This window comes from Carassius auratus, chromosome 48, assembly GCF_003368295.1.
Source record: "Carassius auratus strain Wakin chromosome 48, ASM336829v1, whole genome shotgun sequence".
Classification (NCBI taxonomy): domain Eukaryota; kingdom Metazoa; phylum Chordata; class Actinopteri; order Cypriniformes; family Cyprinidae; genus Carassius; species Carassius auratus.
In genome coordinates this window covers 7,898,883-7,925,344 of record NC_039290.1, presented here as the reverse complement: position 1 = coordinate 7,925,344, position 26,462 = coordinate 7,898,883, and the positions used below count along the sequence as shown (strand labels likewise).

The window sequence follows — 26,462 nt, the reverse complement described above, 5'->3', positions numbered from 1 at the left end:
ATAATAGCTTACTTCAATTGATGCAGAATCTTGGTATCTGACATGCAAATGGAAATCTGTTGCAGCAATCTCTATGAGATGATTTTGAAAAGCTTGAAAGGTCATACATTAAAGGTCATTAGTCAAAAACATAGACAGTAAAAGAAATGGACACAGCGACCCAATTGGAACTCAATTGAGACAATTGAAGCCCATTTTTAGCGTTTTTTAGCACTTACGTTACTGACGCGCAGACTCAAACGAAGCTTGACAACGTCAGCAACCTGTCTGACAGATGTAAATCTTCTAGTAGCTGTGCGTGCAAACTGCCATCGTTAATCTTGCAGAGACGGCGAGCTTGAGCGGGGAGTTCTTTGTCGTGAGTGAGCAGGAGTAAGTATTCTGATTAATTATTTTGTATAGTATTTTAAAATGTAACAACAGTACGCCATATTAAGTTAATTGCCTGCGAGCTTCTCCACCTGTCTGTACGGTAATGCGACTAATGAGAGCCGATTTGTATATTTCACAATCGTTAGCCTATTTTTTACAAAAACTGTTTCTACGGGGCCATAATGTAACATAGAAGGTAATGGAGCCCTATATACATTGTCGTGTATCTTTAGAAATAATTAATGGACAAATGGAGTCTTTAAACGCCTCAGATGTAAAGTTATTCGCTGTCAAAGTGACGCCAAAATGAATGGGAGTCAATGGGAATGCTAACGCAAGTGAAGTTCTGCTACAAGATGGCGGCACCCAGCCGACTTCAACTTCCGGTCGACTTCCTTGCCGCCTGGTCAAAAAAAGGTCAAAGTATTGTGGGAGCCCTCAATAGTCAGTGTTTTACAGTTGTACTCAAACAAATACAAGGCTCTAAGAAATAGAAGTACAATTTGTTTGATAGGTTGTACTGTAATGTTTGGTAAAGTTTTAATTATTTAAGTGTATTTAATAGACATATTTTTGTTTATTTCTTTATCTATTTCTTTTATTTTATTGAGCATTTGGGGCTGTAACAGAAATCAAATAGGGTTGATTGGCAAAAAGTCATGCAATAATCTGGTAGTTATAAATTATACTGCTAAACCAGTAGACTATTATCAGAGTTGATATCCTATTTCATTACATGCAAATGATAATGAGGCTGTGAGAGATAGATGTACAGTGCATTCAAGGTCTTAGGTCATATCCAGGCACACATTTAGAAGCTGAGCAGAACTCTGTAGAGAGCTCATTAGAATTACTCATTAGAATTACCAATTAGAATCAGATCGCATGCTTGTTTAAATAGTTGACTTATTTGACATTGCTGTCAGTTACCAATAAGATATTTAAAAATAATTTAAATGTAAAAAACAACCTATTTTGACTTTTTTTAATTCACTGCGAATGTATTTAAAAAGTTATTTTTTTTGTAGTTCTGTCAGCTAAGCAAGCATCTTCAGTGTACACATCAGTCTTACATTTAACCGACTGTACGCTTCTACCCCTCACAGCCTAATTTTCACGCACGTCAAGTGAAGTATGCCGTCTACTGACTGTAGTCCGTGGGAAATGACTCAGATTCATCATGCCTTGATCGCAAGTGTGAAGACAAGCCCTGACATTCCTTCCCAAGTTCATCTTCCTGTTGGTCTCCTGCTTGGCGTCCTCTAGCGCATGGATTCTCCCCACGCAACTGAATAAAGTTCCTCTTTTAAAAGCTTCTATGAGGGCCAGAGGGGGCTTTGAATATTTGCCACATACTTAATGAGCTAGAGACAGCAGCGGCCATCAGTCATTTACTCTGTTTTTGTGGAGACAAAGGCAAGAATTTTGCCCTGGCATCTGCTGCTTGCACAATGCTTTCTCTCTCTCTCTCTCTCTCTCTCTCTCTCTCTCTCTCTGTCTTTCTCGTGTTCGCTTGCTCGCTCTGGACTTTAATGTGGTTATGATTAGAGACGGGGCTGAGGGTCGGGTTCGGGGAGTGGGGGGTTCTCATATGTACTGCAAGGGAAATAAGGGGGAGGTGCACAAAGCGAGAAAACGTGTTTGTATGCAGTGTGTGCTAAAATATGAATCACAAAAGAGACAAAAAGAGGCCAGAGAGAATCAAATAAAAGTTTGTCCTCTAACCAGATCAGAGCTGGCAATACAAACACACAAACACACACTTTGGCTCCTCCCTGTGGCCCTCTCTCTCTCTCTCTCTCTCTCACCCCCAACCCCCCACCCCCCAGTCGTTCTCTCTCTCTCTCTCTCTCTCTCTCTCTCTCTCACTCTCTCCCTCCACCCCCCTCTGTGTGCACAGGACTGAAGCAGTTGGTTCGCTCAAGAGTGTCTGAGAGCCGCGAGTGCTATGTGGGGCTGTTATTTAGGTCTGTTACAACACGCTAGGAGCAGCTCACCCCGAGCAACCAGCACCACAGATCAGCCGGAGAGGGAAAGAGAAACAAGCAGCGTGAGAGAGAGAGAGGAAACGCTTACAAGGGCAAAAACAGCGGGATCAGGCAGCACGTATATCCTGACTAGAGGAATTCCAGCAGGGGATTTAGCGCTGTCGTAGCTGCGGGTGTTGTTATTGTTTCTTTTGGTGACGCGAGGCATTCGGAGGCGGGTGGGCGACGGGGACGCAGCATGTTCGACTGTATGGAGGCTCTGGGCATGGGTCCCCGCCAACTCTACGATGTCACCAACCGGGGTGCATGCATGCTTCGGAAGGCGAGCCCCTTCTATGCAGGACTGGACCCTTTTGCTTGGACGGGGACAGCCAGCGTACGCTGTAAGTGTCTTTTCTTCTTCTTTTAAAGGAGGCTCCACTCTCACGTTGACCACAGGACGCTCTGTGCCAAACGAACCACTCGAGCTGCATTCATCAAGCTGTGTTTGTGTGTTTTAGAGATGCTGCTTGAGTCGGTCATTTCCATGATTGTCACGAACAGAGTCTGGTTTCACCAACAGTTTGGGTAACCTGATTTTTGACCTTGTCGGTTGCTGAAAAGTTAAACAGAAAGGAAGTAATTTGAGAGGGAGAGATGAAAGAGAGGGTGTTTGAGAAAGAGAGAGAGAGAGAGAGAGAGAGAGAGAAGTGGGTGGGGGGGAACCTGACACTCTGCTATAATTTCAGTCATGCAGATTGCATTTGTCTTCTTCACTTCACAATTGTGCCTGACAGCTCTGGTATCCCAGCATGCCTGACCACGGCTCAGCCCACACAACAGCATCAAACAAGCATAAAAGTAGAAAAAAACAAGAGGGACATTACTCATGTATGTGTCACTGTTGGAACTCTCAGATCAGGAATTGGAAAATGAATTGGGTGATTAGACTGTGACAGGAAGCAAAATTGTAAATTACATTAAATAAATAGTAAAGAATTGGTGTGAATATACTGAGTGGAAAGTTCAGTAAGTATGGGAGCTTGAAGACCTGGACCACTCTTCGATTTTCTCCCTTTTTCATTTTCTGACTCTGTTTCAAACATTTTATTTTTCCTTCCTCCCTTCCAGACCTTAGACAGCCTATGGCTTTAAAAACAATCATGCTTCAGCTTAGACAAAACTGGGGTCCGTTTTCGTTAGGGATCAGTCTGAAGTACCAAATGATACTTCATGAGATTCTCTGAAAAAACTCATATGTCCAGTTCAGTAATCATCCCTGTTACCCTTTTCCCAAAATGCACGGCACTCTTGCTGTTTTCCATTTGTATTTGTTGAAGCTTCTGCTTTTTGTTCCTCCTTCTCGGCCTCTGAGGGCGACTCATCTGTCTTCATTAATCGTGAAAGACACAAACGTTTCAGTGGCTGTCAGCCACACTGGGTTCTCTTTAATGAAGACAGATGCCCTGTCTGAGCTCGACCCAGAGGGGAGGGTAGGGAGAGAGGGAGGGAAGTCCATAATGCTTCTTCTCCTTGGCCAGGGCCCTGATGATAACAAGATGAAATCTGTTTATTTAATCAGTCATGTCTCACCAATGCTACACAAGCACATGATCAGGTCCCACGTTGGAAGTCGAGTCCCCCGATTGCATCGCCACTGCTTCTCGAATTCTGTTCCTTCCTGGTTCCAGGAAATAGCAGAGAAGGAGAGGTAATCAGACAGATCCCGCTGCCCTCAGGGAAGTGCAGGAGTGGTGTAATGTTACAAGCCACCATGCCCAGTAACCTCTGTAAACAAGACCGGCCTATCCGACCACAGGATACACTCAGTTGTTGCTCCTAAAGTGATACTCCATCCCAAAATGAAGATTTTGTAATTAGTCACTTACCTCTATGTCAAGATATTTTGGAGGAAAATTGGTAGGCTTGAGACTGTCTCATAGACTGCCAAATAAATAACAGTGTCAAGGTCCAGGAAAGTATGAAAACATCATCAGAATAGTCCATCTGTCATCAGTGATTCAACCGTAACATTATAAAACACTAGAAAAAATTTTGTACATGAAGAAAACAACAATAATGACTTTTTAAAATAATTCCTTCCCTCTGTGTCTCTCCAAATCAGTGTAGTAACATTTTGGCAAATCTGAGCTGTACAAAGATGGGTACGCTCGTCTGTATCTGCTGCGCCACAAGGATACGTATTTACGTGTATTTACGCTTTGGTTTGAAAGCAAACAACACATTGGCACAGCACGGCTGACACATAAGAGTGTACGAAGCTTTTACGTACGTGTGGCGAGTGGGGCGGGGCAGAGAAGCGTGGGAACGAGGAGTGAGGCCAGGTGTAGTGATTGGAGATGAGCTACACCTGCACCCCACCGCCGGTCTCGAGTCCCACATAGGAGATGGAAGGATATAAAACTGGAGCGACCACAGTGAAGGACGAGAGAGGACCAGGCCTGGACAATATTTTATGTTTGCTTTTTATTTATGCGCACCAGTCGTCCATGAGGGGCTGGTGCGCTGTTTTGTGTTTATTTGTTATTAAAGTCTTTATTTGATTGTGCGTCGGTTCCCGCCTCCTTCTTCCGGATGATTAGGAAGTTAATATTATTACAGTACGTTTTGGTTGTACGTTTGGAATGACATGATTGTAAGTAAATAATGACAAAAAAATATTTTTGGGTGGAGTAACCCTTTAATTGTGCTCTTAAACCAGATTCATCAGTGTTTAGTCCAGTATTTCATCAGGAGCAGGCCAGCTGCAATGTTTGTGGGTAAACTTTTCTAAGAGTTAAATTTGTCTCACCGTCTCTTAAAGTATTGGCCTAAAGTTTTTTGTGTCTTAATTTGATTAGTAAGCAGCAGAGAGTGCGTGGGGACACATTGCAGGCCAAGATTCAAACCTGTATCAGTAACAGTATGGCTTAACACATCTATGTGGGAGATTTTAGCACTTCTTATTTTGTAATCTCTAGTAAGGAAGTATCCTTCTCATAAAAAAACTTTTTCTGCATCTGGGACTTTTTGTTTTTAATGTTTGTCGAATTTTGCCACCATGTGCCTTTTCTAGGCTGTAGGCTAAGCGGTGTCTGTTTCTGCCTGATGTCTTTATAAATGCTATAAATATTCTGGATTGTGCTGGTCATGTGACTCTACACTAATCTTCAAATATTTAGTGTCCATAATATATATATACTTTTCAATGGTAGTATATATATATATATATATATATATATACATACCATTCACAAACCACACTGCTGCCTGTTAGAGGTGAAGAGCAAGAGAATCACAGCCTGCTGTCAGTGTGGCCAGTCTTTCCTGTTTTTATGTGAAGAAGTTCAAGAAAGTTTGCAGTTTTTTTTTAATTCAAAGGCAGAGATGCTTTGCACGGGCCAGTGTCAGCTCTCATGAATGTGAGCTGCTCTTGTTCCATCCCTTACAGGGAAGAGTGCTGAAAGAGCTTTTTTATTGAGCAATTTTTAAAGCACCATGGATCTATTGAGCCATTTGTTTTTAAAAAAGGAAGTTTGCAGGTGATTTAGTAATCTACACATAAGAAAGATATCATCATGTTCCTCTGAACTGCACTTGATGTCCCTTTGTAATTGCTAAGATGTTGCCCATGATGTGCAACACTACAGTTTCACAGTTTTGCTGCATTAAATTTAGGACTAGAATTCAGGATCGTCTTCCTGTCCTGATCATTCGTGCTCATACACACACGCCATTGTTTTCTGCAAAGTGTGCTGTCCACATCAGAGTCTGATAAGCTCTCTGAAACAGAGCTCTGCGTGAAAGACAGGGAAATGAGGGCTTCCTGTGTCTGCTGTCACGCGCAGCCCGATCTCATTTTTTATTTTAATGGAAGTCCTCAATTATTTCGTTATAATTACAAAAAGATTCAATTAAAAGATTAGAGCGCCTGACAAGGCAGGAGAATAAAAAATGGTACTTGATTGATTCAATGCTTGTGTGTGTGTGTGTCTCAGAGTGTGCATCTGTTTGAAGAAATAGGAAAAAGTGGCTGGCCATGAGGGATTCACACTGATCGCATCCCAGTTCAACAATAGAAACATACTCTGTTAATGTTAAACAAGCTGTAAATAATATTTTTACTTCTTAACTTGTGTTATTAAGTATTGCACTTCATTGCAAGGACATTTTAGCCTACAGGCAAATAAACTTTAGAGCTTCTGGGCTAAGCAGTATCGCTTCTGATGTATTTTAGCCCTCTGTTTCGTTTTATATATAATATTCTTATGAACTCTATAAATAATCAAGCTTGCACTCACTTAGTATGGGTTGTTAACTGTACAAATTAAGGATGCACTGATAATAGAATTCTTAGTGATAAGCCTATAATTATTTTCACGTTACGGCTGATAACTGATGAATGGCTGATATTTAAATGTTATAATATTTTGTCTACATAAATTAAATATAGAACACTAAAATCTGTTTTTTTTTGGATGCTAAGGCAATTTAGGCAACAAACCATTGCAATGCACAGCGAAAACGTGCTATTTTTGCTAAAGTGTTATTAGTGCTAACTAAATAGGGATTAGATGACAGCAAAGGTGATCTAAATGTAAAAATAGGGAAAATCAGAAACCACAATTATATATCCAATGCATCCCTAAATGTCGAATGTCATAAGAAATGTGTCTGTGCTGTCATTTTGTGCTTTTTTGTGTATTTTTATCTTCAAATTATGTACAGGATGTTTCAGTGCATTTTGATGATTTAAAGGTGGTGCAGTAGCTCTGTATGGATGGCCGATGAACTCTGTCTAAGAGGGAGTTGAAGGCAAACCCAAGAGAGGAGGCCTAGCACATCCACTGAGATTCCACAGTCTGCCGCTGGAATCCATTTGCTGCTGTTTAGGTCAAGGAACCGTAAATTAAGAGAGATCCGCCTCATATTGAACAGCAATAATGACTGTTTTGCACTGCTTTAGGGATGTGAGAAATTTTAGAGTATACTGTCTGTGAAATGTTTAGATTGTGCAATTTGAAAGAACATGGCACATGGCACATCAGAAGTTGCCTCACATTTATTCAGGAAGCATTGTTAAATAGCTAATCTTTCCTCTTCACTTTCATGGGTTTCTGAGAGACACAAACAAGGTCAGGCATCATGGGGTTGAATACTCTGGGTGAGGCTCAATGGCTTTCATAGTTTGGCCATCACCTCCCTTTTGACCAATGATTTAGTGATTTAGAAGAAATGTTTACTGACAGCTCTGGTGCCTGGTTGGCAGTTTCTCTCTGGGGGTGAGGCGTTGGCAGGATCTTTGTCAGTCTGAAACCATGTGTGAGCTCAGTGTGAGGGGAGAAGTTTTGTTACCAGTGTGTTGTTGACTGACAGCTTGGCTCCGTCGTTACTAGCGCTCACTGTTATGTGAAAATGTATGGCAAAATATAGCTCAAACCCCCACTATATTAGTCTGCAGCTGGGCTGTAGAAACTCCCCGTCAGTCAATCATTGGTTTTATCTAAAATGAGAATCAGGTTGAGGGGTTGTGTTGATGCTTCTCAGAAGACATTGATTCTGGTATTGTGTTGTATTACTAGAGCTGAGATCTGGTGCATGTTTCAGTGTTTAACATTATCTCAGTGCTTTTTTTATAAATCTGCACTTCGTTTCAGACATTGATTTTATCAGTAGTTTCATGTCACTTTCACAGAAAAACAACTTGTACTGTGGGGAGGGATGGTCAGATGGTCCACCAACCGACTAGTTGATATAGAGTTTTAGTATTTTCTTTGGTAATTTTTGTTGCAATGCTTTAAAGGGGAATTAAGACTTCTCTGAGATTTTCATGTGCTGAGTGTGTGCTGTGGTTTAGCATGCTAAAACTCTCTGTGTGGTAAAGCTCTGAGAGAAGTTGCGCCTTTATATTCATTCCTTTTAAAACACCCTCTCTACTTCCATCAAAGCACTGCTTGAATAACAAACTACCTTTGTTATTCTCAAATTTGCTAAGCAAATTGCCAGCTGTGAGCAATGTAACCATTGTTAGCCATGGATATTTTTAAAATGTTAGTCCCTGTAAAATTGAAAATGGACTGAATTTTGCCACATCTTTGGTATTTTTAATAGGGCTGCACAATAAATCGCATGCGATTGTCATGCGCATCTCGTCAGTAAAGCCGGTTCTGTGATTAGTAGTAAATCTCCATCACATGCTTTCAGATGAAGCAGCATTTAAAACACAGAGAGCCGTAGTTTGCTGACAAGCTACACAATATTGCATTCATAATTGTTTTTGCAACTAATACTGCGATAACTGATTATGAATGCGATATTGTGTTGCTTGTCTGCGGGTCTGTGTATTAAATGGCACTCCACCTTAAAGCACATGAAGGAGATTTACAACTAATCATGGAACCGGCCTTACTGACGAGATGGCGCATGATAATCACATACGATTTATCATGTAGCCATATTTTTCAGACAACACATAAATATCAAAACAGTAAAAATGTGTGTTAAAAACCCTCTCTTGTCTTCTAAAGCTGTTTTTGATCATTAGACTGCATTGAATGTGAGCACCATAGTGGCCACAATGTTCAAAATCATCCTTCAAACAATTACAGTTATGACATGTAGACTGCAAGATAGGTTTGTAGATGATATATGATATGATATTTTATACATTTTATATAAAATATTAAATTTTATTTATATAGATATGTAGAGAGAGAAAGAGACACAGCATTTCTATCATATATAGTAATGTAATAGTATAAGTAATGTAATATAAAAACATGTACATGTATTTTGCATTTTGTGTGTGTGTGTACATGCAGATGGAGGTGAGAGACCATCCTAAATCAGCCATAAAAGATGAATGGATACAAGAGCCCAAGGATGCTTGTTAGGGAAGACCATCTGTACTTTACCCCCACAAATCCATCTTTTTAAACGATCGTCTGCAGTCTAAAGACTCAGCGCAGTGTTTAGTATGAGCAGGGATGACACTGTCTGTCTGTTGGACAGTGTCTATTGCTCAACTGGTCTACGCTACGGTTTAGTCAAAGATGGTGTTGAATTTGTCTCTCAAGGTGACTTCCTACACAGATGAGCCCTTCCTGTTGCTCTTCAGGGTTACCAGAGTACATCAAACCGCACACAGTATTGTTTTGAAACTTTGCAATTGCCGTTTTCCACGAAGTATGCCCATCCACACCCTAACATCTTGGGCAGTTGCTGAAGGCGTGATGCCACACTAAAGTGAAAGATTCCACACACGTAAGAACACATCATATTGTAATTTCCCCTATAGTCAAAGCAGAAGTTTCTCACAGACTCGCCCTTGTGCCATTAGAAAGAACAGAACTGTGCCAGGTTGTTAAACTGATAGTGAAAGAGCCGGTATTTATACACAAAAGACCCACATCTACTACAATCATCGACCACAAATCACATAAACAGCAGGAAGCCACAACTCTTTTGGGTCCTGTCTTTATGCAAAGCAAAGTTTTGCATTGAGCTCATGCAGTTACTAAATAATTAGCGAACATGGCAGTTAGATGAGGCCTAAGCAAGTCACACAGGCTTGCACTTCATTTTTCAGAATTAAGGTGTCAGTCTTCAGACTTCGGCTGCTTCTTCTTTTGTGGTTTCTATTGTTTGTGGAAGGAAGCAATAAGGTACCGAGTTCTGCCCAGTCTTGAGCCGAGAGACACTTGAGGCTGTGACTCAAGCTAAGTTGCATGTCTTAAAGCAGGTGAGTGCAGACAGATGGTTAGAGGAAGTCTGCGAGGACCAGAGGATCAAAGATAATGGGTAGATGAGGCTGTCTCGCTGCCTGTTGGCTTGATCAATGGTTGTGTCCATGGAGGATGCATCCAGCCATTGGAGTGGAGAGGAATTAGAGGAGACACTCTCACTCAGGGGTTGACGGCACAGATGAAGCCTGGTGGGGGTGCTGGAGATTCAATGGAGTTGCAAATTTGGATGTCTGCACCAGAAATCTGTCTCCTCTGAATCAGGCCTTCATTCCCTGTCTTTGTGCTCTGATTACCCCTCACTGTCAAGTTTGGATAGAGTCCTACTAGAGGAATAGGACAAAAGTTCCATAAACGGTTTACTAAATGGACCATGTTTAGGACTAAACAAAAGCTTTCTGTCAATAAACTCGTCAATTGTTCTTTTGCAGAACTGTTTCTTGGCTGTATGGTTCTTTAGAGAAAAAAGTTTAGTAGGTTCTAGTTTCGGTAAAGAACCGCTGAATGGATGACTTTCTAAAGACCTAGGGAATTAAAAAGGTCTTTGTGAAGGTTTTCCCATGGCTTTGGGCTATAAAAACCATTTTGATTCTAATTGAAAACTTTATTTTTAATTAAATAGTCTTTCAGTGGACGCTTTTATCTAGAGCAGCTTGCATATTGCAAATTACATTTATTATAGAGACAAGCCCCTGGAGCAACCCAAGGGTAAATGACTTGCTCAAGGGCATGATGGATCCAATGAAGATCAATAGAGTTTGAGAGGCTTAAACCAGCAACCTTCTGGTTAACAGACCAGAAAAAAGACACCTTTGGTAATGACGAGACCAGTATCTGAGAGGGTGTCTGATTGCTGTAACCCAGGAAGGACTCAAGTGTGTGCGATTGATTCTCGTCATTGTGTTAGTGTCACTCATTCAGGGATCATTCAAGCCAAATGCTGGCTCACCTTGATCCAGACATGCCTCGGGGTCTGTCTATGAGATGTTACAGTGTAGTAATGCAGATTGAGGGTAGGATAACTTTAAATGGATATTTAATCCAAAAATAATGTTCTAGTGCGGTCATGTCAGCAATAAAAAGAGTCCATTGTCTACTGTCAACAGTGTACAGATGTAGGAATCATTTCTTAGACAGAAGTCACTTTTAAACCAAGCAACTTCCTTTTGGTCAATGTGGGTAAATCACGTGAGCAAAATGAGCAAAGCTGTTTTGCATTTACCTTCACATTGTTTCAAACTTCTATGACCGTTTTCTTCTACAAAAAAATCCATCCATAAACTGAGATTTAATGAATTCCGGAACAACATTGGACCCCTTTAAGGACAAAAGACAAATATATTTCAAATGATTCTCTTTTGTTGTTCCAGTCATGCAGGTTTGGAATGACTTGATGGTGAGTAAATGATGACAGACTCTTCATTTTTGGGTGAAGTAACCTTTTCAGACAGATCCAGCTGTTAAGAGTGCACATACCTGTTGCCCTTTTGTTCACCTTGCGTAATGGGGCTGACCTACTGAAGACCTAGTCCTGGCAGACTCCATGACTGAGAATGATAACTCTAGGTGTTCATGTATGTATTCATGCCTGTGTGCTGGTTATGACATGGGGGTGTAAATTCCTTCAGTCTTGTCCAGTCTGGGCTGTATGTAAGTCTTTTTCTGTCTTTCCCTCTGAGCCATCTCTTGGATGGCAGCCCAGTTTCATCACAGGCCTTCTTTTCAGAAAGGGCTTTACTGCAACAGGAAAGACTCCTCCTTTTTTACAGGCTTGGGACGGAGCGCATGAGAGGGAGGGATTTAAAGTAGAAAAATGGGAGGGGGGGGGGCAGGGAGATCAGGTAATGAGCTCTCAGATAGCTGTTGACAGCAACTGCTTCTGCTCTGCACCTTTAGTGAAAAAACCAACACACACCTCTCATCCCCATAATTTAACACTCCCTTTGCACTGCATCTGTGGTGTATAGACATTGTTTTTAAAACTGGCCTCCTGAAGTTATATAGGAGGTAGTGAAATCCTAATAAGTAGGGTGTAGATTATATCAGTTGTTGTCTGATATTTTATATTTTTAATTGATAACTGTCTGAGAATATTGAGTCATCATTTTAGATTACCTTGGTTTAGGCTAATTTAATTTAATTTGATTTTTTTTTTATTTACATGTAAAACAAGTATCTGCTTATTGGCATTGGTCAGACCTCTTTTTTATTTTATTTTTTATTTTTGTGAGTATATTTTGGATTTCAAAAATAGTATTTTGTCCATTTGCATTGGATTTTTTGGATTCATTGGATTCATTTTATTTTATTATATTTTATTTACACAAAAACAATTATCAGCTTGCTGGCTTTTTTATGTATTTATGTATTTATATTTTTTCTATTAGCATTCAGAATTTTCCAAGTAATTAACAAAATATTATCGGAATTAGCTTGATTCTTTATTTAAATGATTGTTCATCTCAGTATATCAACATGTTTACTCTCACTGCAACATGTGGATTTTTAAAACAGCTTGCAGTAAGATAAAGCCTGCAATCAGTGAAAATACATCCAGCGGAAAGAAACTGTGATGCGGTGGAGAGGAAGGAAATGGGGTTGTGTAGTATGAGCTGGTACGATGACAACAGCATGTGAGGAGGATCTGGCTGATGGCAGGAAGCCGTGGGCAATGAGACACAGAGACAGCGAAAGAGCCATGGTCGGTTCCCCTCATCAGGAATTTGGCAGCCAGAGGAGGACTGTGCGTCCTTGCCCATCAGGCACCGTTCAGAGAGAGGGGGGCCCTGCCAGTCAGTCTATCAATCTCACCGCTCCAAAAAACCTGCCCAATCTGTGGCCCGTCTGCCACACTAGCTGCACATACAACAAAGCAGTCTGTCCACTCAACTCGCCTGTATGGAGTTGTAATATGAGGCACTGTGAAATCGTTGAGCTTTTAGTGGAGGGAAGCAAGATATGTTCTGAGAAATGCAAAGCGAGTGACACGCAAATACACACCCAACACGCTGAAATACTTAAGAGGAATTGAGACGCAGAGAACTATATTTGCAAATCAAAAGGGAGTCTTTAGAGACACTCATTGGACGAGCGCCCATGCAGAACTGAACACACACACGCTCACATGCCAAGACTAGATTTGGGAACAGTGCTCCACTGAAGATTCAATCACACCCACAGTCACGTACACAAAATCTGCTCTTCTATTGTGAAAGAATAGTTTTTCCTCAGCCAATGCGTCATATGCTGCTCAGCTAAAGGTAGTGTTGCAACACTTAAAACACATGAAGCTGACACTTGTTATTTTTTGTCCTTTTAGACTTGTATACTTACAAATTTTTATACTTTCATTCTGAACCAAAATAAAGAAACTCAAGGTCACATCTCACTTCCTGTTACCCATGTCGCCTGATTTTTTTTTTGTATTTTTTTTTTTGCACTACTTGTTTATTGTGTTACCAAAGTCAGTTCTTCAGGAAATGGATTTGAACCTAGACACCTTTTTTAATTTTAAATTATTTACTTTATATTTTTATAAAAAAAATAATAATGTTTGAATGTTTATAAATAATATTACATAATATTGACAAAATAACACAATAAATATTTACATGTATTTTATTGTAATAATATGTTTATAAAAAGACGTTTCTATGTTATATTTACGTTTATATTTTTTAAAAATATTTAAACTTTATATTTTTAGTTTAGTATTTTTAATATTTGAAAAATATTGAAGATATTTGTAGTAAGATAATAGTAAGTGTAATATAAATATTTAAATGTTTTAATATATTTAAATGTTTTGTTTATAGCACGTTTATATAAATATGTTTTATATATTTTAATATATTTATTTATATTTATTTATATATTTATATAATTACTATTTGTAATTAAAATGTATCAAATATAATTAAAATAATAAAAATATATATTTAAAAATATAAAATATGTTTTAATAATAATAATAAATTAATATGAATAAATACATTTAATTAATATTATATTTTAAATAATAATATATTAAATACTGTAAATGTTTATTATTATATTATGTTTTTGTATCATTGTGAGCATGTTCGTATATTTACTTAAAAAAAAATTGCATTTGTATATCTGCCTGTAAATATGGAAATTTTCCTATGACACAGGGGCCCTTTTCAAGGTTGACACTAGGATTATCATAGGACCGTCCACCTGGAATACTTGTGTACAGAGGATACAGAGAGATCTGTCCAGGACAGAAACACAATACCAGGCAGGAAATGAACAGCGTCAACTGATAACTCCACTCGGCTTCTACCTGTCCCTCCATCAGCAGCCATCCGCCCTCTGCCTTCGCATTGTGATGCAAATCAAGTCCCTGGTTGGAGAGTTGATAAGGAAGCCTCTTATTTCAGGGTGCTTTGTTTCCCAGACAGAGGAGAGCTTGGCGGAGGGGACAAGGAGAGGGCCCCTGGGCTGACATAAGAACCCATCCCATTGTGCACCCTGGAGAAGTGTTGAGTGATATTTGGGAAGAGGTGTTAGAGGGAGGGAAAGCGACCAGGGTTTTTACAGCAGGAACCGTCTCGGGTTGTTGAGAGATCCTGATGGATTTTAGTCCCATCCTTTTTACTCTAAGCTACTCAGACAGTGTCAATCAGTAGCCATTTCTTCACGCCATCTGCTGTTTGCCGTCCTTTTCAGGTGCTTGTCATTACCAGCATTTTGCCAGTATTGTTATATAAACAAATGAGTTCACGCTACGTTCAGTGGAGAGCATTGATCCTGCTGTGCAACATGTAGTTTAAAGCGTATTCAAAACACGTATATGTTGTGATAGCATACATGTTTTGGTTTTATACAAGAAATATAACTTTAATGTGACCTATATTTTTTTAAAAGCCTTTTTGTGATAGTTCTTCAGTTATTGTGATATTAATTTGCTAGTCAACAAATCATTCCAAAGCAAGTGATGAACTAATAAAATTAGGGACGCATATATCAGCTAATAATCGGTAATAATCAGAATTCAGTTAAAGAGAGTTAAGAACATTCAAAAGTTAAGAAATCTTAATTTAATTTTCATTATTCTGTTCATTTGAGTAATGTTACTTTGAAACATGGAAAACATGTCAATATGGAGAGAGCAAAAGTTATTTACATTTCTTTCAGAATTATATAATGAATTATCATTCATTTAAAACCAGGTAAAAAGCAGAACCAACAAACAATCATACACATATCAGTTTAAATAATCAGATATCGGTTTGGACACAGCAAATTTGTATCGGTTCATCTCTAAACTAAACTGGAACCTGTTCTGATAACATTCCTCTGTCGTACTTCAAAGTACACCAGTAAAAAAAATAACAAACTTGACATTGCACAACATTTGGGAAACACATGTCATTTGTTCATTGTTCAAATGCTATTAGCTGTTTTACACATCATATACTCAGAAACTTGTGCATTTCTCACTCGCGACTGAAGAATAAGCAGTTTCTTTGTAACCATGGCCATGAACAGAAGACCCTACTGTATGTGAGCTCGACCTTAAATGGGACTATTTGCCTCTCTTCATTCACCCCTCCACCCTCGTCCCTTTTTCTTTCTGTGCTCTATGAAATTCCTCTTTTTATGCCCCCTTTTCTTCTTTTGAATTCTCCAAACCCTTGTAAAAGGCCAGACTGGTGCTTTTTGCTGAACCCTGTGGTGGGACAGGGAGGGAGGGGTTGTAGGTTAAGTTTAGGCTTTCCATTGAAGGTGGTTGAAGAAGGTGGGGCAATAAAAGTTAGAAGATTAGAGCCTCCCCGTTTTTTATTTTATTTTTATGATTGGGCTTTTTTTTTCTTACTAGCTCCGGCTACAGCTGGTGGTGTGAATGGCTGCCTGAGGTGTCTGAGTCTTAATAAAGATCCCGCCAGCCGGGCTGGGGCCTCCAGTCCAGCCATGAGACCACCTTTATAGGCCTAGCTTACGAGCAGGGCCCTCTATTAAAACCTAGAGGAATTTAGGACCAGGAAACAAGAGAAAAATACCAAAAAGTGGCAAAAGTTAAGGCTGGGGGGTTGAATTTAAAGTGACAAAGTGTAAAAGTTGACTTTGGCATGTGAAACTGTGAAATCAAATGTCTTTTAGGGTTAAATCTTTTATGATATCTCAAATTCATGACTAGGTGTGTAACAATACACTTAAGTCACAAATTGGTTCATTATGTGATACTGATCTCACGATATGAAACTATAAACAAAACACCAAAATAATTTTTGCTTTTAAGTCATGATAAACAGTTTTATTTTTGTAATTAATACATAAAATTTTATAAAATGAAAGCTCAAATATGTGACCTCCTAGGTTTACCATATTTGATGCTAAATAAATTTGTTTTTGGGTGAACTCTAGATGATACATGCCGCTCAGTTCACGATATATATTGTAATTCTTGACGCAGAATTAGTGAAACATGAGACACTCGTCCTGCATGCAAGACGCCCAACACAGGGTGGAGATCTCCCCCCAGGCTGTGACATAGATGAGCTACCTGTCTTATCGGCTCCACTTATCTGTCTGCTAGTATTAAACTGTTTGTGTTTTCTTTTCTTTCCTGTGTCAATCACCGCACCCTAATCCCCTAAAATACTGGCCCCCTAAGGACAGGGTTTGCGGAGCTAGAGGGAACACGTTAACTAGACTTGACTTTTACCTAGTTGGCAGATGCCTCTCATACAATAACAGATTAAAAAGCAGCGATAGGTAGCGTCTTGTGAGTTTCTGCTCAAGGGCACCATGAAAAAGGTTTAGCGAGGAATCACGATGGTTTTCAAAGCCCTCAGGGGTCTTTGAAATTGGATACGGTTTAAAAGGTTCACGGGGGAATCTTTTCTTCTCTCCATGTGGTGTTTAATGTCTTCCTCTCATTAAATCCTCCCGTGTTGTGTAAATAGTGTGAAGTGATGTGATTAGGCGAAGCGTCTGATTTTCTTTTCTTTCTTCTCCAGCGGTCGAGACCCAGAGCACCAGTTCAGAGGAGATGGTGCCCAGCTCCCCTTCTCCCCCACCTCCACCGCGCGTTTACAAGCCCTGCTTCGTCTGCCAGGACAAGTCTTCCGGGTACCACTATGGTGTCAGTTCTTGCGAGGGCTGCAAGGTAAACAACAGAACTCCCATCGTCTGTGGCCTGACGCATCTCATGTTTTTCATGAGTCTGTTACACAATTTGTCTTGACGTTTGGCAATAATGTGAAAAATACAGTGAGAGACATGGAGGTTTAGCTCTCACATGTTAAAAAAAAATGAATATATTAAGAACTTTTGCTGCTGTCAACACCATGAAACTGAGATGGACAGCATAACTTAGTGGAGGGAGCAAAAATGTTTATGAAAACATACAAAAGGTCACTTGAAAAAGATACAGTTGCACAGTATCAGCTTCAAGAGACACCAAGTAATGTGGACAGTATGTTCACGATCCACTTTTTCCTAACCTGTTTAAGTTTCTTTCTTCTGTTGAACATAAAAGGAGATATTTTGAAGAATGCTGAAAACCAAACAGCTGACTGAACACTTCATTTTTGGGTGAACTGTCCCTTTAAAGCAATGAGAGGCAATCCAATTTTAGTGTGCTTAAGGGGTAAAATAGGTGTTGTACCATATACCACTGTGGTAAAATACAACTACGGTCATGAATCAAGCAGCTTACTGCTTTACACTAAAATTATAAATTAATTGTGTGTGTATATATATATATATATATATATATATATATATATATATATATATATATATATATATATATATATATACATAAATACATGCACATAGTGTGTGTGTAATATTAATAAAAGAAAGAAAAAAATATATACATATATTACTTCCACATACTTCCACTAAGTATGGGCAATTCGAATAGAAAAAAAAAGTTTTGTTAAACAAACAACTTCTGACTTAACAGAGCATCTTAAACATATGACCTTCATGGCACAAAATGTAAAAAAATAAAAAAACTGTCTAGCACGTTTACATACAAAAACCATTTAATGGACATGAGAACATTTCCTGTGTGAGCAGGTTTAGTGAGTTTCATTAACCCATTTGTAAGCTTTTTGCCGCAAGTAATAATAGAATTTGATAAAATAACAATATTTCGAGTAATTCAGTTAATGTTTGGTCACAGGTAAAAGGGCCATCACTTTGAACATGACTTATTAGATTTTTGACTATCCATTTATATAACACTACCAAAATCCTTAGCAAAAAACAGTTCTGGATCAGGACCTTTGAACAATATATCTACAGCTTGTGTAAGAGAAATGATAGGAGGGGGACGGTGGTTGACCTAGTCTTTAGCTGACCTACTCGCTCTCTCTTTGGATGTCTGTTGCAGGGTTTCTTCCGTCGCAGTATTCAGAAGAACATGGTGTACACCTGCCACCGTGACAAGAACTGCCAGATCAACAAGGTCACACGCAACCGTTGCCAGTACTGCCGGCTGCAGAAGTGCTTTGAGGTTGGCATGTCCAAGGAAGGTGAGGGTTTAGGCCTTTACCAGGCACACGGGCTCCTTGGCATTCAGCCAAGACCCACATACACGAACACAAATATAGAGACGGGACAGGAGACAGATGGGGACACGCTGATATAGGTTAGAAGCTGTGAAGCAGACATACAACCCAGAGACACACAGACAAATTTAGAGTCGTGAGACTCAAGTGCCAGGACACAGAGGCATAAAAACCGAGTCTGGGGCATGTGTTTGTTCATTTGACAGGGTCACGGTGATGATGTCACGGGGAGAGTGGCACATTGGCCCTTCTATGTGTCGGCTGGGACATGTATGTGTGCGTTTATATGTATGGGATGTGTGTATGGACCAGGATCACATTGTGCTTTTGCTATTACTGGATATCCTGAGAGGAAGGAAAGAATGGGGGGAGGGGGGTTTAGGGTTGGCAGGGCTGCTCTCCCTTGGGTCAAACTCACCAAAACACCCACGTAGTCTGATCTGAGGTCAGTTTCCATGTATTAGTGATTACATTTGGAAGTCGGTATACGGTAGCATTGTGTCTTAACCAAGTAAAATAATGCAACGTGTGATAAATGGCTTAATGTTGATTATGAGATTTTCTGAACAGGTGATGACGAGATGAATCTCTGTCAGGAACATTTCCAGGCCATATTTCAGCTCACTTGTATTATACATTATTTTAATGACAATTAAGCATATTTCCCATTGCAATTATATATTTTAGTTATATATTATATATTATGGTGGGACATGTTTTTATAAGATTCACCCAACAAGATTTTTGCTGGGTAGCTAAGGTCCTGCTCCGCATAATTGTATATTAAACAAATTGTTGTACTGTTGCAGAAATTCTGAGAAATGAAAATGAAGTTTTTTCTGGCACATCATTTTGTAGAGTTTCACTAGTTTGCACATCCAAGTACTAGGATCATAGTTTGACAGTTGAAGCTAACTTATTGTAAAATTAATAAGCAGCCTCTCTTTGTGAATCTCAGCTGTGCGCAATGATCGGAATAAGAAGAAGAAGGACGTGAAGGATGAGGTTGTTCCGCCAGAGAGCTACGAGCTGAGTGGGGAACTGGAGGAGCTGGTCAACAAAGTGAGCAAAGCACATCAAGAGACCTTCCCTTCACTCTGCCAGCTGGGAAAATACACCACAGTGAGTATTTTCTGAAAATGAGTGGATCTGTCAGCAATGGAATGTGGAATTTATTTATAGTGGTGTAAACGGACCATGTCAGATGTAGTGTGATAAACACGTTCCATTTAAAGGAACAGTGCACACAACAGATAAATATTGTCATTTATTCCACCTCATGTTGTTCCAAATCTGTATGGCTTTTTCTTCTGTGAAAATGTTTGTAAAAACAGTCTCTTTTTTTTTTTTTTCTACATTCTGCTAAAATTCTCCTTGTGTCCAAAGGATTAAATAGCCATATGGGTTTGGAATGACATGGATGAGTACATTATACATTTTTTTATTTCATTTTAACGTATATTAATGCACACATATATCAAACTCTTCTCTCTTTTTCTTTTCATCAGAACTCAAGCTCAGACCACAGGGTTCAGCTGGATCTGGGCCTATGGGACAAATTCAGCGAGCTTTCCACCAAGTGCATCATTAAAATTGTGGAATTTGCCAAACGCCTTCCGGGCTTCACCACTCTCACCATCGCAGATCAGATCACCCTCCTTAAATCAGCCTGCTTGGACATTCTAGTACGTCTGTCTTCCTTTAACAATCTCACCTTGATGTAGAACATGCATCTACTACATTACTTTCAGATAATTCTTAGCCTCATAAATGTCTGTGTCTCTTTGCAGATGCTGCGAATCTGCACACGATACACACCGGAACAGGACACAATGACCTTTTCAGATGGATTGACCCTCAACCGGACTCAGATGCATAATGCTGGCTTCGGCCCGCTCACTGACCTGGTGTTTGCCTTTGCTGGTCAGCTTCTGCCCCTTGAGATGGATGATACAGAGACTGGCCTCCTCAGCGCCATCTGCCTCATTTGTGGAGGTATTACATGATGCAATTTTGTTGCAACACTGCTGCCACCTAGACGAAGCAACAGGAAAAATGTTAACATTATAGATTTAGCTTATATTCAAAATTTGGGTGGTTTTAACCACCAAATCACAAAAAAAATGAATGGATGTACTAGCATGCTAATGCGAATACTATTTCTCTTTTAGACCGAATGGATCTTGAGGAGCCTGAGCGTGTAGATCGTCTGCAAGAGCCCCTGCTGGAAGCTCTGAAGATCTATGCTCGCCGCCGCCGACCCAACAAACCTCATATGTTCCCTCGCATGTTGATGAAAATCACTGACCTGCGTGGCATCAGCACCAAGGGTCAGTTTACTAGCCGTAAAATATATGGAAATCACTTTAGCATTACTATTCTGTTGGATTTGCAAGATTTAAATCTTAATGAAAATTTTGGATTTTAAGTTGTGCTGCAAATATTTTTGTGGAAACTGTGGTTCTTTTTTCAGGGTTCTTTGTTAAATAGGACATAAAAAACAGCATTCATTTTGAATCAAAATATTTTATAAGATTATAAATGTTTTTGAATAAAAGTTTAAATTCTTACATTTCTTAAATTTGATGCCTAAAATTTGAATAGACTTTCACTCTCTGCTAGGTACTTTTTAACTTAATACCTTATGTACTGTAGACTACACCATCCTGAAATGAACTGTTTGTGTGTAACAGGAGCAGAAAGGGCCATAACTCTCAAGATGGAGATCCCAGGCCCCATGCCTCCTCTCATCCGAGAGATGCTGGAAAACCCAGAGGCCTTCGAGGATCAGTCCGAGTCCACAGAGAAGAAGCCCGAGCTCGAACAGCCCGCTCCTCCACCCGCCCTCCTTACTATGAAGAAAGAGCAGGAGGATGAGGACGACAGCTGGGCCACAGAGAATGGCAGTGAGCCTTCACCGGAGGAGGAGTACGACGATGACGATGACGGAGAAGAGGAGAGGGGTACAGACAGCGACAGTGAGGCCTGGGCCGGCCAGGAACCCAATGTGGACGTGTCCAGAAAGAGCCATGGAGGAAGAGCTCAGTGAGGAAGCGTTCTTCTTCCAGCCTTACCCATGCAGACACTCCTAACTCAGGCCACTCGGTCAACGATGAGAGACATCAGTGAGGAAACTCGCATTAAAAAACTCTTCTCAGGACCTCTCCCGCAGAACGAGAGGGAAGGCAAAAGACAAAACAAATGGCTTTTCAAACAAAATAACTGCCGCTTTTATAAAACTTGTTTGTTTGCTTTGAAAAGGAGAAGCCAAATGGACGTATACCATTAACAGCTGACTCTCAACGGGTTCAAAAAAGTCTTTCAAAAGAAAATACAGGATGAGAACTGAAAATGCTAACCTTTTTCTGTCGTCGTTGATGCTTTTGAATATCATTTTGACTTTTCAGCCTTGAGATAGTTTGTTCTCTTTACATTTTATGAATAAGCCCATACATATCTATATATACCTTTATATATTTTTTTGTCCTGTATTCTGTTTTCTTAGTTATATTTTGTTTTGATAGCTTTCCTGGGCAGACTTACAGAAAGATAATCGGATTGCTATAACTGGCAGTCCTATGCTGAGTCTTTATCCAGCTACTTGGTTGGATTCTCGGGCACTTTGGCTCAGCATTAGATGTCATTGATAATCAGTTCATTGGCTGGGTATCTTCCGTCGAATGATCTGTGTTTTTAGGGGAATGCCATTACGTATCGGCTTTTATTTGGTCATATGATTCGCTGCCAATTGAATGGTGTGTCTGTGCCAAAGTTTGCAGCTTGTAAGGTTCAATTCCTGTCATGAAGCCCAGCTCCAAACAGAAAACAGTCTCTGCATCATGCATATGATGTCATTCTGGACCGGTTTCATTCAGAGTGCTCAGGCAGAAGTTATGCAGCATCAAATTAAAAGACTGCATGGGATTTGACCTCGTCGGCCTAGACAATTATTCAGGATTACTACACAAATACATCTGGACAAATTTTGAATTTCATATATCACAATGAAATACAGGAATGCATACCTGTACTAACACACACACACTTGAAAAGCATGCTACATATTTTCAGATCTCTTGCTATAAAAAAGAAAATCATGAAATTCAGACTCAGGGCATCTCTGTAAGGACCAAACACTTGCTGTCTGGCGGCAGCCTAGAAACAGGCAATATGTATGTGTGTCAAGTTTCAGAAATCCGCCGTGGCACCATGAACTAAAAAAATCTGCGTATCTTACACAGTCATTACAGAACTTTCATCTTCGTTATGGAAATTAAGTTCCTTTTCTAATTTTGCCTAATTCATTTTATTGCCAAAAACACACAGTATGCAATTTGGTGGTCGTGTGCCACTGAACATTAAAAGGTATCAGTCTCAGTCAAGCAATACGACTATGACCAGAACTCAGCTGTGTGTGTGTGTGTGTGTGTGTGTTGAATGTGAGGATGGCTGCACTCAATAAGCTGTAGTGTAGTACTTTGTTAAATGAATGTCATCACTGTGGTGCTGTCAGAGAGTGTGTGAGCTGTCTTACTGACCTCTTCAGTTGCACCACAGCCACACGTAAAGCAAGGGGAATGTTGAGATTACTTTAACTCTTCATCATATTTTCCTTGTTCTCTAAACTTGGCTAATGTATTGTCAGTTCTTTTGTTCGTGTTCAACAAATTCTGTTATATAAAAAGCCATATAAACAATAAGAGGCACAATAAACGTTTTTTTGAGAATCTCTCTCTCTCTCTCTGTTGTTCATTTATTGATTGATTGATTGATTTACTTACTAAATGTACTTTATTTTCTTTAGTATGGGCTTTCACTCAAGTAAAATAATTATAAGAATTTAAAATAATAAAATATTTTTATACTGTATTACATGTAATACAAAGTTTTCTAATTTCAGTTGACATAAATAAAAAAAAATACAAAATATCATCAAGTATGAATGCGTTACAATTGAATTCTGTCCATGTGTCCATCCAATCACTGAAAAAAAAAAGTTCTGTTGTGACAAACGGTAATGACGTCAATCCGCTATGCGTCCACGGCACGCGCCAAATTTAAAAAGCAGGGAATAATAGTTGAATGCTGCAGCAGAGGATTTTGCCGTGAATAACGACTCAAATTTCGGTCTGTGCTACACACAATAGTACAAATAATTTTAGAAGACTTGAAATATAGTGTGTTAGTCGTATAGCCTATTATATTTTATGATGATGTTGTCTTTCGTGACGCTTAACAGGCCTTGGTCCCACCGTTCTAACAAACAAGGAGAAACAAAATCAGCGAGGACTTTCTTCCCCCCAAAAAATCCTATTCTGTGTTCTAGAGAAAATCATACTCTTCTTGAACGACACAAAGGTGAGTAAATGATGACACTATTTTATTGGCAATATTCACAATGTAACAACTGGTGTGAAAAATCTAAATCCGCAAAGAATTAATCCAGTAGAGGGCAATAGTGCGCCACTGATGAGCTCTAATTACCCTGCTGGCTGGACAAATGTCATCTATCAAACCTAACCACACACAAACACTTCTGAGGCCAAACCTAATGGATCCTGCCGGTGTGCCCTCATTTGTCTGCATGTGTCATACAGTAATGATCTGAGGACAAAGAAACATCCCTGCATTACTCATACAGGAGCATTAAAGGCGCAGGCATGAGACAGCATGGGGATGGTTATGATGAAACTCTGGCTTCATTAAGAATAATGAATTTAATCTTTTAGATAATTAAATTTGTGATAACTGTAAATTTTGAAATAACATACAATTTTTTTACCAGATCAAGCGATGTTTGTTTATTTATTACTATTAGATACTATGTTTCATATTACCAGGTAAATTCATTTCAGAATGTTTTTATTAAGTGTTTCTGAATTATGAAGATGACCACACCTTTTCTATCATGTTTTCATATTCTCAATATCCATAAAAGACAAAGTTCATATGGATTTATTCATGCCTTTTCTGAATTCATGGACGGCCACAGTACTTGATGTATTTAGACTTGGCCACTTTATTTGTAAAGCGCATACAGGGGCTCACAATATAATTCTATTTATTCATAGCTCAAGGGTATTGTAGTAAACTGGGCTATGGTACTCTTAATTAAGAGATTACTATAATTAAGTTTCATTAAAAAGATCAATAAACTAGGGCTAAGATTAAAAACAAGGCCCATACATTATACACTGGTTTACAAGGACCCCATATATCCAATCCCAATGAGATGTTGCCATGGGAACACAAGGCAGATAGGCTGAGGTGATGGATTTAAAGAGGCAGGACATGTTTTTCTTTCCATGACAAACCCTCATCTCTTCCTGTGGTGTTCTGTGCATAGTGCTGCTGAGTGAGAATAAGGAGAGTTAAATAAAAGAGAAAAAAGTAATAATGAAAGGAGTGAACAAAGTCTAGGCTATGATTGTTTCAATTACAAAAGCACAACAAGAGGTACTTGTGAAGAAATATTCATTTATTCTGATTAAAACCATTTAAATGGCTATCAATGAAACCTCCAAAAAAAAAAAAAAAAAACTACAGTAGATTATTTTGAGTGGAGTGATGTTTGGCTTGGCAAAAAATTGTTATGGTGTTTGTGAAGATGAATTATGGTCAAATAATAAATCCTTTTATTATGTCTCTTATGTAGTCTGATAACTAATTTTCATATTTCATAACTGCAACTCGAAATCTGTGAGTTTATTCTTAGAATTATGATTTAAACTCACAACATTTTATACTTGAAAACAAAGAATTACAGCTTTAGCATCTTTGTTTTTGCAGCTAACTGTATATTTTGTAAATGTGACTTTTCTAGCGGCTTATAAAAACTGATGTAGGCATTCAGTATCATACTGCAGTATCTTAATTGTATTGAAGAGTTGTCTGGGACAAATACAATGTCATTAATTCTCATTTTACATTGTGAAAATGGTCACACACTAGTTTTACCTAAAAATGAAAACCTGCTCAAATGTATTCACGCTCAGGCCATCAAAGATGTAGAGGACTTTGTCTCTTCATCGGAACAGATTTGAAGAAATTTTAATTACATTACTCGCTCACCATTTGATCCTCAGCAGTGAATGGGTGCCGTCAGAATGAGAGTCCAAACAGCTGATAAAAACATTACAAAAATCCACATGTAATCCAAATCCATCAATTGGCTTGTGAAGTGAAAAACTTTGTGTTTTTAAGAAACAAATCCATCATTAAGACGTATTTAACTTCAAACCATTACTTCGGCTAATATACAAGGCCTCTATTTATAATACTGCTTTGTTCAGTGAAAAAGTCATCTTGTCTGAATCGGAAAAGAACAATATGCATGGATCAAACACTGTTTTCAAGCAAAAACAGTTATATTCAGTTCTTCTTCACTGGAGGAAGCATTATCGTGAATTGACTCGTATTTTGTCCAAAAGCAACAGATTAGGTGAACTATTCTTCCAATCACTGTTCATCTGTCAATTTTGTGTTTGCAGTACCTAGTTCTCTCAACTTGAGGCTCCATGTAGTCAGTGAGCCGGGCCATAATCCATCTTTAGTTGGAAATGGTAATGGGGACATTGTAGTTGTTAAGGTATTCATAATATATCACTAGGGTCGTCTGGCTGGTTGCTAGGTGGTTTCTCACTGATCTACCCCATGTCTATATTATGTTCTACTAGTCTGCTATAGATGCGTTTCCTTTAATGAGATTATCTTTCTTTTGTTTTATTCTTTCCCTGGCAAAAGTTGAAAATCTATTCACTAGAAATGTAATGACTCCTCAGCAGACTGCATGATTTGAGGTGTCATTCGTGTCAGTAGCACAAACATGTAGC

At 39.1% G+C, this 26,462-nt stretch overlaps 1 protein-coding gene and 1 long non-coding RNA gene across 3 annotated transcripts in view; both read left to right on the top strand.

Annotated features, from left to right (window-relative positions):
* The window catches only part of LOC113065707 (retinoic acid receptor gamma-A-like), a 49,988-nt gene extending 26,627 nt beyond the window's left edge, over window positions 1-23,361 (top strand). The window contains exons 1-8 of one of the 2 annotated variants that reach the window (XM_026237179.1): window positions 2,240-2,743; window positions 17,068-17,216; window positions 18,453-18,594; window positions 19,589-19,752; window positions 20,139-20,315; window positions 20,421-20,625; window positions 20,802-20,960; window positions 21,324-23,361. In XM_026237179.1, coding sequence (XP_026092964.1) covers window positions 2,599-2,743; window positions 17,068-17,216; window positions 18,453-18,594; window positions 19,589-19,752; window positions 20,139-20,315; window positions 20,421-20,625; window positions 20,802-20,960; window positions 21,324-21,679 — 1,497 coding nt within the window. In that variant the 5' untranslated portion in view covers window positions 2,240-2,598 and the 3' untranslated portion in view covers window positions 21,680-23,361. Of the gene's footprint in view, window positions 1-2,239; window positions 2,744-17,067; window positions 17,217-18,452; window positions 18,595-19,588; window positions 19,753-20,138; window positions 20,316-20,420; window positions 20,626-20,801; window positions 20,961-21,323 lie in introns of those variants that run through there. The other variant, XM_026237178.1, reaches the window with a different exon arrangement.
* Window positions 23,362-23,429: 68 nt separating this feature from the next.
* LOC113065719 (uncharacterized) overlaps window positions 23,430-26,462 on the top strand; it is a 44,275-nt gene continuing 41,242 nt past the window's right edge. The window contains exons 1-2 of the long non-coding RNA XR_003279070.1: window positions 23,430-23,757; window positions 23,870-23,988. This is a non-coding gene — a long non-coding RNA (uncharacterized LOC113065719). The remainder of the gene's footprint in view (window positions 23,758-23,869; window positions 23,989-26,462) is intronic.